This window comes from Asterias rubens, chromosome 2 (genome assembly GCF_902459465.1).
Source record: "Asterias rubens chromosome 2, eAstRub1.3, whole genome shotgun sequence".
Taxonomy (NCBI): Eukaryota; Metazoa; Echinodermata; class Asteroidea; order Forcipulatida; family Asteriidae; genus Asterias; species Asterias rubens.
In genome coordinates this window covers 11,951,076-11,964,272 of record NC_047063.1, presented here as the reverse complement: position 1 = coordinate 11,964,272, position 13,197 = coordinate 11,951,076, and the positions used below count along the sequence as shown (strand labels likewise).

General features: G+C 40.9%; 1 protein-coding gene and 1 pseudogene across 1 annotated transcript; one reads left to right on the top strand and one right to left on the bottom strand.

Moving 5' to 3' along the window:
- The first annotated feature begins 80 nt into the window (after window positions 1–80).
- Window positions 81–11,433, top strand: LOC117306788 (annotated as a pseudogene).
- Window positions 5,261–5,991, bottom strand: LOC117306789 (vimentin-type intermediate filament-associated coiled-coil protein-like). The gene has a single exon (XM_033791299.1). The coding sequence runs from the start codon at window positions 5,753–5,755 to the stop codon at window positions 5,300–5,302; it is 456 nt and encodes a 151-aa protein (XP_033647190.1). The 5' UTR covers window positions 5,756–5,991; the 3' UTR covers window positions 5,261–5,299.
- Window positions 11,434–13,197: the final 1,764 nt, after the last annotated feature.

Below are 13,197 nucleotides of genomic sequence, written 5' to 3'. Positions count from 1 at the left end.
GTTAAGCCAATGCAAAAATAACTGAGTACCAGCATACACCATACCATACACATACACGCATACATAACATACATGTACACATGTGTACACTGCATAGACCTTATTACAGATAGCAAAAATCCGACGTCCCGCAAAGGATTATGGGAGATATTTGGCACCTCGCAGTCGTCATGCAGTTAGCAACGCACAGCAGGCGTGAGAACAACGTTCGTCTGAGACTTGCTGTTTGTAAACATTGCGTTTGTTTGTAAACATCCAGATGGACGGTCATGCTGCAGCGGAAGACAGTTTATGTATGTTTATCTATGTTTATGGAATGGAAGTAGCTCGATGCTTTGCATTGAGGTACACTTCGAGGCTTTGCATTAAGTCATGTTAGATCATAGAGGAAGGCTAGATGATTAAAATACGACAATAATGCCGTCAGACCACAGGTGTGAGCTTTGCAACAACGGAAGAAACAGGGACAGGTACGTCGTACATAGGTCCATGTATGTCATGTTATTTTGAACAAAAGTAATTTAATAAAATTAAAATATCAATGAATAAATGTCATTATTAAAATTAAATCATGAATAATTTGAAAAATACCTGAGAATTAATATGCCACTAAAATTTGCTTTGGTTTCGTATGAAGTATGAAACACCACCAGGCTTTACAAAGAATCAGCACTTTCCGAAAGCAAGGAACTCTACTGCCTTTACATTCAATGTATTTCACAAGGATAAAAGGGAATGCTGTTTTGTAGTGTGCAATAGAGGCATTCTTCCCTGCACATGCGCAGTTGTTCAAAATTGCTATCTGTAATAAGGTCTATGCTCTCGTTCGTCGTCGCATAGAAGCGTCGTCGCATAGAAGCGTCGTCGTCCCCACAGCTAGTTGACGAGGAGTTGGTGATATGATGCCGATCCGAAACATTGATGGACATCTTTTCTCGGTAAGAAATTGTTTTTGTGCACGGTGTTCTTAACTGGTCACTATCAATATTATAAATGATCAACGTCAATTATTTTATATCAGATACTTAGACTTTTACTCTAATTTGTAACTATCAAAAGAGTCGTTTATCTGGCTGGGAAGGGGAGGGCTTTTGTAAAATTTGTAGAAGTACATTTTAAAAATAGTACAGATTTATGAAATGTTTTTGTATATTTTTAACAGTTTACCCAAAATATTGTACCCAAGTCAACTCGTACCCAAGTCAACCCGAATTCTTTCAAAGAAGTGTGACCTTTCAAACAATAAAAAATAAAATTTTCGAGAACTAATATAATAAGTTATATCAATGGTTTTCAATTTCTTGTTGAGGTACTATGTGAGCAGATGCCAGGACTTGGCGTAAACATCTTGGAGACCTCATCAAACCCGGCACCTCCAAGTCCACATCATCCACCTCCGCAAAGCTCTTGCCAAGCTGGTGGGTTTGTACCAACTGTAGGGAGATGCCAACACAACAGGACAGGTCATGCTGCAAACAAAGGCCGGATGAATGCTTCTCAAACTTGGCAGTAAGAGACTGATTATTTCATACTGTCAATGGCATGTGCATGTATAACAATATACACATGTACTGTCAAAGCAGTCCAGTTTTGTTACATGATATTTTGATCTGTGTCCCCCCCCCCAAAAAAAAATGGAAACAAAGTAAATGTGTAAACAAACATTTAATAAGGAAACTTTAAGCTTTCATTCATTGTAGTTACTTGTAAACAGCCTCCTTCGCCAACGTTGCATTACCAAAATACTTCACACTGAACAGCCACATCCTAATAACATCATGTCTTTGACCAGCAGCCGATTTCACGAAACTTTACGCAACTGCAAAAGTCCACTTGTGCAACGTTTATGGAGCAACTTGCGCCATTAAAATTGCGCAAGTGGACTCACGCAGTTGCGTAAAGTTTCGTGAAATCGGCTGCAGGGAGGTAGTATTTGCTAAAATGTCACTTTAATGGATCAACATCAAGTGCATGGGTTTTATATTCCATATACATGTACAAATAACCAATTTTTATTTTGTTAATTGTTTCAAAAATGTTTGTGTTTATATTTGAAAAGATCTTGAGGCACCTTGTTCTGGACCACCATTAGAGTTGGCACGACATCACAGGAATGACATGTACACCAGGGCAGCATGATGTACACAACAAATGACTTTTCCACCCAGCCAGCCTTCACAGACAACATGTGTCATGTCAGAATGGTACTGGAAATAGAGTAACACTACCTGGTTACTGTGTTTGTAAAATCAGGGGTATATTTCCAGATAGTTTCAACTTTCATTTACACATGATTTATGCAAAACAGGTTTAACAAATGGCAATATTTCCCGTTGCCAACAAGTAGATTCTTATTCCTAAATTAACACATGTCAATACTTAAACTTATTATTATTTTTTTTTTGCACATTACTTACGTCAACAAATCATTGAATGTGATGTGAGCAGAGTTTGTTTTTATCACAACGACATATGATTAAGTTTAATTTGAAGTACATGGCCAATTGTTTATACAATCATATTTATTGTATTATTTGAGATTTCGATATTTTGTAACAAAAAACACACAAGAACAACAAAATGCAAAAACATAAACAATCTGTATTCAAATAAATTTATCTGAAATATCTTTATTCTGTATTCATAAAGAGACATGGATCATAGATGCAACAAGTTTGATAAACACAGTGCCATTTCAATTTTTTAACCTTAAACCTTGCAAGTGTATTTTGATTTCAAACCACATGCCTGTTATGAAATGCTGTTTTAGAATGATGTTTTAGAACTAGTCATATTGTTGACTAGCAGACCATGTTAGTTCGAATAAGTAAAAGTTTTAAAGGAAAACCACCCAATTTCAAGTCATACTTGTGTTGATCATTCTATTCTACTTTTAAAATATCCTTTCTAACCATACAATGCATTTTACAACCAAATCACTCGATTTAAGGCATTGGTCTCTCTAAAGGGACTTTATACCTTAGATGTTGGTAATTACTAATTTGTGATCATAAAACTCACTTGATAAAGTCTACATGATGAGAGGCATGTCAAAGGACTTGTTTCTATACTGCAATGGTGTTTTTCTTTCACTGTTTCTTGCAGCTTTTATTGCCAAATTTAGCCCAAATTGTCACAGGTTTATTTATGGGGGGGGGGATGGCGGCTGTGGGTAGAAGCCATCGTCGAGTCGCGACTATTGTTTTCAACTATCCGGTTAAACGTGCTACAAAAATAGTTTAAAAAAAATTGTGTCTACCTGTTTGGTGAACCAATTTAGTCGCTCATTACTATTCATGACAACATAATTTACTTACAGAACACAGACATCAGTGACACAAATCTTCAATCTTTTCCGCTTGAATTAGACTATATTGTGCTTGCGGCACACATTGCCACAGTGCATCGTGATAATTAAAAATTTGTCGCGACTAGTGTCGTAGTCGCAACTATTGGATGGAGGTGCGACTAGTCGATTAGTAATTTTCACTGGTCGCCCAGGCCTAATTAGCAGAGTTTTCCTGTCCTGCGAAGAAGCTGGTTGTCATCTAACCGTGCTTGGAAAACTTCTTTGATGTACGTGTACTCTTTCTTGTCCATACCGGCTTCAATAATCACATCACCACCCAACTTTCACTGTGACCTGGCAATCAAGTATCAATACAAAAATGTTACAAAATAATAAAATTGTTCCCCGTTTCTGATTTTGTTTTGTAATTTTTGAAAAGAGTTCTTCTAGACTATGGCCCTTTTTGAAACCACGGCTTTGGCTTTGGATTCAGCTCGGGCTAGCTTGGCCCCGCAGATGTTTGGACAATACTGAGCGTGCTTTGCGTAGGGATTCAGACAAGAGGACGGAGTCTGAAGCCGAATCCAAAGCCGAAGCCGTGGTTTCGAAAAGGGCCTATGGAAGCTTCATTTTTGTGGACAAGAGTATTACTTTATTTTAGCTTTCCTTGCCGACTACCATTTGCAGTATGTGCTCCCTGTTCAGATGCATCGCACAGTAAATTTTGCTGTCAAATGATTCTGAGCAATGTAAACAGGAGCTACCTCAAATAGTACCGTCCAAGACCAAGGTCAAGGAATTACATCCCCATAATAGACATAAACATTATTTTATAAAACAATGAATGTATACCCCGAAGAAAGGATCATGTTGGCAAATAAGACAAGTGACATCTATCCTATGGCGATGGACTAGTATTAGATAGACACCACTGTCCTGTTGCCCTGTGACTCTACATGTACATGCAAACAGCATAGAGAAAGGACAGAGAAGTAAAGTCCCTGTAATTTTGTATCTAAAAACGAACTGTGGGGTATATGTGACTCGCAATTGCATACTATACTTACGCGGTAAACACGGTAAACGCCTCTCCGACATGTCTGAGCAGATGTTTTATGAGAGGATGAATTCTCTAGCTGTAGTTTTGTTTCAACTCCACTCGCTAGTTGGTATTAAATAATCTCGTCTTTTTGCTGCAAAGGCCCGAGGCAAAAAGAGACCAGGACTACAGAATCACATGCACTATTAGTATTAGTAAAACGGGTACTAGACATTCTTTCGTGTACAAAGTATTCGCATTACTAGACTGGCCCCGCTAAAATCCTACATCGTACGAGCAAGAACGGGGAGTTCAGTGCGTCTGGGGAGGTCTGGCCGCGGGGGATGATGGCCCGCTGGACGGCAGCCGCTCGGCCCCGGGACGTGGGCTGAACTTGCTGCTTAGATAGATTTATAAAAAGTTAATTCAACGTAGGCCCTTTTATTTTTGTTCATGAACTGTTTTTTGTTGTTGGTAACCATGGAGGAAGAGATAGATACAAATGGGGTTCGTAAAATGGTTAATAATTGCTCAGTCGTTATTCAAAGGCTGCGACTGGAAATAAGACTAGTGAATTTGGCGGCCATTTATGGGAGTCAAAATCTTGACCCCCATAAATGGCGGAGCGTTTTGTTTCGAGAAAGTTAGCAAAAGCGAAGCATTTCTAAGGCATGTTTGTGTAGATCATTATATTCCACTTTGGATAATCTTCCGGACGTCGCCACCAATTTATCCGCCGTTAATTAACTCCAAAATCACGGGGTGTTTTTTTACATAAATTTTATAGGTTTTTACTTTTTTTTTTTTTTTTTTTTTTAACCGATCCCCTATAAAAACCACTTTTTCATTCTAGCCCAATCGATTGAAAACCTCCTCAGGTGCACAAAAAAAAAAAAAAAGGGCCGGAAGTTGGTGGCGACGACGTAAAATTTTTCCTCCACTTTTTTAACATCTTTCCAACCGTAATCATTTTACATCAAACGCTTGTCATAGCCCAAAAACGCCCAATAAAGCGCAACCCGAAGCCAACGTGTCCCTTTAACACCTTGCTCAAAATCTGAAGCATGTCGACTCCGGGATGACGGGGTCCTCCGCAACGTATCCACAAGAATCTCTAAAGATGGCAGCTCCTGACAAACATCGTCTAGAATTTTACTCCTCTGTTTCAGGAACGATATCTGAGAGTCTTTTTCCCGACAGGAGCCCAAGAGGTGCTGAACGTGCATCTCCGACGACTCCAAGGACCTCCGTAGTTCAGCGATCTCGCGGTCTTTAGATCGGCCGAGCTCACGCAGCGTTGACTCGGCCTCCTCGTCCCGTCTCATCATCGCTTCTGCTTGCTCCTGTACCGTACTTTCCAAGTCCTGGAATCGCTGGTAAAGCTTTTGAAGGTGTTCATTTGCCTCCTTTATATTAGACTTGTTCATCGTTATTGTTGTTACCCCCTAAATTGTGTTCCTTTTGTAGAGCTTTTGTTTACATTTTCATTTTCTGCTTGTGACAAGAAAGCCACGTTGCTGTATAATTGGAATTTCGTACAGACGTGTTTACTTCCGGTTCGGAGCCCTTTAAACTCACTTGGTACTCTGCGCTGGCACGTGCACTGCGAATGAATTTGTCACGTCAGACACCAGCGATTAGGTTAAAACTTACCTTGAGGGCGCTGTTTACTAGGTTAAACAAAATTAATATAACTGGACATAAATCACAACGGAAGGGAAGGCAATAAACAATTGTTTATCTTTGGAACTATTGATTTTCAACAAGAAGGAACTTGAACTGAACATTCTTCTACCTCCATGGTTGAGCTACGTGTGCCTCAAATCGAAGAATAGATACAGTGTAAGAACAGCTTATTTTTTTAAATAATATCTGACGTCCTTTTTTTTTAAGTAATTTTTTATCTTGCTTGTTTCTTATTTGTATATGTATGGCATGTTTAGTGTTTTACTCTATCCACCCCACGTGCAATTTTCTCGTAATTTGTATCCTTTTTCACTGTTTCTATTTTATGTCTTCTTTAATTTTGAATGATTTTTTTATACAGAGGACCACAATGAAAATAAGCTCTTGAAATCCATTTTTTTTGCTCTTCTTACTCTATTCTTTTTTAAATATTTGTATATTAGTCTTTTAAATTAAAATGACATTCAATTCCTCAGAATCAGATTCCATTTTACAAGTTTATAAATGTAATGGAATTTGACAAGCTTTCTTTTAATTCTAAAATGTCATGTATTTAACTTGTTTTTGTCCATTTACTCTCTGTCCTTACTCTATGCTGTCACTTTTAAAGAATTGCAAGAATTCTGTGGGATTGTCTAATATTACTCATTAGTAATAAAAACAATCAAACAGACAGACATCTCATTCAATCACAGCAGACAGACGCAACGGCAACACAACGGATGCTTTCTCTCTACTCTACCTAGCCAGAAGCTGCGACGTAACCCTCCTGCCGACGACGGAGCCTCTGGCTCGCCTCCCGCTCCGCCGCCGGCAGGAGGGTTACGTACGTATCGCAACTACCTAGCCAGCTACTTCTAGAAACATAAGGCTCCCTGTGAGCCGGGGGAGCCTTATATATATTATTATTCGACAAGGTAAAAGAAAAACCATGCAATTTCGAGGCATATTTGTGTGGATCATTGTATTATTTTTTTTTAAACCTCTTTCTAACCATACAATGGTTACACACGCTTTGTATACCAACTCGTCCGATCCAGAGGCAGCGTGTTCCTTTAAAATGTTGAGTTGTACTGTAGCCTAGGTGGTCTCTCTTGCTATGATTGGCAAATAAAGGTGAAATTTATGTAAGCTCTGTGAACAAATCCACAAGCAAATCACAAGGGTGGTACCCGAACCCTCAACCTTTGCATTGCTAGCGCAGATATGTCCAACTGATAGACCAGCAAGCTAGCCCAGTGGCAAGACGGTTCCAATCATCGATAGTAAATGTGTTTCACAGAGCCCAGGAAAGTTCTGAGTAACCCCCCCCCCCCCACCTGGCTCAAACTCTGGTGTTCTGATCAGCAGAGTGAGGATTCGAGTCCCAGTCGTGACACTTGTATCCTTAAGCAAGATACTTCTTCCTTAGGATGGGATGTAAAGCCATTCGCCCTGTGTTTTATATTTAACATTTATAAAAAAATGTAAGAGAACCCAGTGCACTTATCGAAAATTGTTCCCGGTTGAATTTGTTGCATATTGCACCAGTAGCAACTTGTAAACCCTTGCATGGTGCTACGGAATTGTGAAAAGGAGTTTATCTTATAATTCAAATAGTAGTTCCACATACAACATGTACCTCGTTGCAGGAAAATACTGAAATTGAAGCGCCTTGAGCAGTGAGCACCAAGTGTGACGAGTATGAACACTATATGAAAGCCACTATTATTATTCGGCCTATTAATGTTGTTTCTGTTTCCATTTTAGTTGCCATGGTTTATGCTGACTGGATCCATGTCCCGACGTAATCAAAGCCCACTATTGTTGACCATGTGTCCTACATTAAAGCAGTATCACTGAGCAAGCATGTTACGTCGGTCACCAAGGCTGAAGGCCAAAGCCTCTTTGGTCCCATCAGAGTCCGGTGTTTGCTGTCTGCCCGATGAGAGCCTTATTCATATTTTTTCTTTCCTGTCAATCAAGAGCAGGTGCCGATCAGCACGGTAAGGAAATAATAACGTCCGCACAGTAAAAGAGCCTTTGCTTTCAGCACACCCACCCTTTGGAACTCTCTTCCTGCTATCCTCCGTTCTCAGATAAACCCATTCTCAGATAAACCCGGACCTCTTCAAATCACATCTCAAAACCCACCTGTTCACTCAATCTTTTTTGTAATCTTATACTCTTTAGTTTATTTGTTGCTTTCTCTTGTATAAATTTGTTTATTTGTTATGTAAAGCGCAGTGAGAGTACGTCAGTAGTACTGAATTGCGCTATAAAGTATTTCTTATGATATTATTATAATTGTTTTAAAGACAGTGGGCCGCGCCATCTTGAATTACCAACAGCAAAGTTTATAAAGCGTCAACCAAACTGTTTTAGCATAAATGGCAGATTCTATAGACATCAATTTCTATTACTTTGTGATATGCTCCAGCTGTATTAACCCATATTATGTAAATTCACAGCTGTAAATTCCCATTAGAAACAAATGTCTGCGGTAAAAACCCTCGGTGCGGGGTATGTATGGGGTATTATAAAACAAATATTGACTGCCTTTTACTTGTGCTAAGGTGAAAACTATGAAACATAGGTGATCCCCTGAGCACGTTTTTCCCCTCGACTCCCACCGGGGGAAAAAAGAATGCTCAGGGATCACCTGGGGTGTCATAGTTTTAACCATAGCACTTGAAGCCGTCAATATTTGTACAAAACATGTGTGTATCACACTCTTTATTGCAATGGAACGACCTGTCAGAATCGAATTTACTCATGACTGCCTGATATAACTTTAATCATTAGTTATTTGACTCAAATTCTTGTTTCTGCGGTGTATTTTCAGTGTTTGTAGGAGATGGAGCTCCCTCATGAAGGACAAACATCTGTGGAAGGATGCTCACATACCTGCCAGCAGGAAGAGCAGCCTGACCAAGATACTGTTGTTCATGCAGACATACTTCACCGACGCACTGGAAACATTGACTCTACCGCGCCAGCAACAAAATGTTGCAGCTACTCAACAAACAATGTCCACGCCTGACAAAACTGTCCATTAAGGGGAAGGATTTAAAGACAACAGACCTTTCTTTTCTTCCCTCGTATCTGATGGAGCTGCATTTGGGCTCGTACCAGTTTGCCGCAAACTGGTACTGCCCGTTGACGCAGGGGTTGCTCTTCCAAATAGAGAAGCTGGAAGTGTTTTGCCCGAACATCACCAACAACACCCTGGGTCATCTGGCGACGTTGCGGACTTTAAAGTCCCTGCAGCTTGTCTCTTGTCGCAGTAGCGTTGTGGACGAGAGCGAAGGGACCTACACGGAGCACGGATTCACTTGCCTCGTTCAGCAGCTGACAGAGTTGAGAGTACTACGCTTCCAGCAGTGCTCACAAATCAGCGACACAGCCTTCTTCAAGATTGGGAACAGCCTGACCAAGCTGGAAGACCTTACTCTGCACAACTGCTGCAACATCACTGATGTGGGTCTGAAGCACTTGAAGAACCTCCAAGCTCTGAAGATCTTAGACCTCGGAGGCGGGACGCCTGTTTCTCCCGAAGCTCTGATAGAGGTCCTTGGCTGCCTCAAGAGCCTCCTGGAGCTGTGGATATTCGACACGGAGTACATTCGGCAGCAGCATATCGCACAAATTGAGGAAATGTTTCCGAGACTGACGGTGTGTGTACAAGATAGATGGGAGTGTATGGAAGTTTAAAAAGAATGTCTGGGATTCAAGGGGAAAAAAACACAAACCAGAAATTTTACGAGTCACTAAACTTTGAGGTCTTTTCACAAGGCCTGCAGCAGTGCTGTTGAAAATTATAATTTGAAATTGCTTTCCTCAAAGTTCTCATGCTATCAAGAAAGCCTTAATTTTTTAATTTTTTACTTGCAATTCCCGACAAAATGCTCTCAGACACAATCATCTTTGGAGTCAGAATGCTGAGAACAAATGGTGCATTGAGAAAGCGATCAGTGGTGTTCTACTGCACTATATACACAAAACAGGATTAAGACAGAACACCAGCAAACTGATAAATAAACAACAGTGCAATCTTGCATATAAACAAGGGTTGTCAGGAACTGGTGTATGTGATTGTGTAAATGATATCACATGCAACCATTGGGACCGACAACCTGCGCCCAAATGAATGGTCGATAGTTTGTAGTTCGCATGTGAAAGGCCCACTTTGAAACCAGCGCTCACACTTTGTTTGTGAAAAACCTTTGCTTTCTCGGAATGGAGTTTCAATAAGCGGATGGAGCCAATAGCCGAACGTGGATTTCAAAACAAAGATGTGTTTTACGAAAGAGCACTGTCTATAGACAGGCCTGTATTATATGCTTTGTTTTTGAAAGGGCAAGGGCACCAAGGCATTTTCTCCTTGATAAAGGGTATCCTATGAGGAAATTGTAAAATCTATTGTTAGCATTTCAAGGGCATCAATGCAACCATGGAGAAAATCTTCCCTCGTGAAGTATCAGGCCTGTATCCTAGAGGGCCTGTGTAAGCAAGAAATAACTTGCTAATTTCGTTTTGGGTGATTTGCTGTGCGAGTATATTGTGTACAATACGTGTGGATGCTCCTGTCTGTGATTTTTTTGGTAAAGTTTCTTGCCCAGTAGTTTCAAATGCGTATGATATACAGTATGAAGTGATACAAAATTGTAATTGGCTGTTGCAAACTGCTTACAAACCTAAAAGGGTTTTTGGCCTCGCGTTTCGATCTTAGCAGAGTCTTTATCAATGGCTAGCCTTTTCACCTTCAAAATTAAAAGAACTCTGCTAGGGTCAAAAAGTGAAGCCATTCACATGTTACATTTATAACAAAAGCAAAGTTTTATCACCGAAGCTTATTTAATTACATGTCTTCCTTTTCAATGATTTTAGTTGTATTTTGTAAACCTAAAAATATGCCCTATGAGAAGAGTTCAGAACTCAAACAATTTTACGAAATTTTTTAATTATTTATTACTCTATTAGCCCCCAATGAATTTGGCTTAGAGTAATGTGTGTCATCCATCGGAGCTGTCACACATCATGATTAATTTGTTGCAGTATAAATTCTTCATTTGAGAATGAGGCGAGAAGCCTTTTAAAGGCAAACCTTTCCAATTTTGAAAACGAATGGTTCAATCATTTTATATTTTAATCTGAAAATATTTATTTTTATTTAATCTGGAGTTTGATTTTTCAGAGATATTTTGTAACTAAACATTACATTGTCTGCAAGAATCTGCTTGTCTGACAATATAATCTTGCGCTCAAGTGTGTATCAAAAGTCTTAATCCCCATAAGACGCTTCCCAGGTTGTATCGTAACCTTTGGTGTGATCCATGGCTATTGTAACCTTTTTGTGACCCCTGGCTACTTGTTACCTTTGGTGTGACTCCTGGCTACTTGTTACCTCTAGGTGACCCCTGGCTACTTGTAACCTTTGGTTTGCCCCCGGGCTACTTGTAACCTTTGGTGTTACCCCTGGCTACTCGTTACCTTTGGTGTGACCCCTGGCTACTTGTTTCCTTTGGTGTGACCCCTGGCTGCTTGTAACCTTTGTTGTGATCCCTGGCTACTTGTAACCTTTGGTGTGACCCCTGGCTACTTGTTGTAACCTTTTGTGTGATCCCTGGCTACTTGTAACCTTTGGTTTGCCCCCGGGCTACTTGTAACCTTTGGTGTGACCCCTGTCTACTCATGACCATTGGTGTGACCCCTGGCTACTTGTAACCTTTGGTTTGCCCCCGGGCTACTTGTAACCTTTGGTGTGACCCCTGGCTACTCGTTACCTTTGGTGTGACCCCTGGCTACTTGTTTCCTTTGGTGTGACCGCTGGCTGCTTGTAACCTTTGTTGTGATCCCTGGCTACTTGTAACCTTTGGTGTGACCCCTGGCTACTTGTAACCTTTTGTGTGATCCCTGGCTACTTGTAGCCTTTGGTTTGCCCCCGGGCTACTTGTAACCTTTGGTGTGACCCCTGTCTATTCATGACCATTGGTGTGACCCCTGGCTACTTGTAACCTTTGGTTTGCCCCCGGGCTACTTGTAACCTTTGGTGTGACCCCTGGCTACTCGTTACCTTTGGTGTGACCCCTGGCTACTTGTTTCCTTTGGTGTGACCCCTGGCTGCTTGTAACCTTTGTTGTGATCCCTGGCTACTTGTAACCTTTGGTGTGACCCCTGGCTACTTGTTGTAACCTTTTGTGTGATCCCTGGCTACTTGTAACCTTTGGTTTGCCCCCGGGCTACTTGTCACCTTTGGTGTGACCCCTGTCTACTCATGACCATTGGTGTGACCCCTGGCTACTTGTAACCTTTTGTGTGATCCCCTTGCTACAATGTAACCTTTGGTGTGACCCCTGTCTACTCATGACCATTGGTGTGACCCCTGGCTACTTGTAACCTTTGGTTTGCCCCCGGGCTACTTGTAACCTTTGGTGTGACCCCTGGCTACTCGTTTCCTTTGGTGTGACCCCTGGCTGCTTGTAACCTTTGTTGTGATCCTTGGCTACTTGTAACCTTTGGTGTGACCCCTGGCTACTTGTTGTAACCTTTTGTGTGATCCCTGGCTACTTGTAACCTTTGGTTTGCCCCCGGGCTACTTGTCACCTTTGGTGTGACCCCTGTCTACTCATGACCATTGGTGTGACCCCTGGCTACTTGTAACCTTTTGTGTCATCCCCTTGCTACAATGTAACCTTTGGTGTGATCCCTGGCTACTTGTAACCTTTGTTGTGACCCCTGGCTACTCATGACCATTGGTGTGACCCATTGGCTACTTGTTACCTCTAGGTGACCCCTGGCTACTTGGTACCTTTGGTGTGACTCCTGGCTACTCGGTACCTTTGGTGTTATCCCTGGCTACTTATAACCTTTGGTGTAATCCCTGGCAACTCACCGAACGAAGAAACTGCCATGAAAGTGGACCGCTTGCGCAACATAGGGCTAGATAGCTCAGTTGGTTGAGCAAGTTAATCCAGAGGTTGTTGGTGCAAATCCTGCTATTGTTCTTTTTCCTTTGTTCAACCCCAATTTCCCTTTGAGTGGTTTCTTACATGACAATGTTAATGACTAAGTTGCCCCACAAATCATGTAGGTTGTTACAAAATCTGTAATTGTATAAAAAAACTGTTGTAAATTATAATGTGTAAGTTTCATATGCACTTATGTTTGTTCACAAAGAAAGTGAGACTACTCTTTTAAGTTT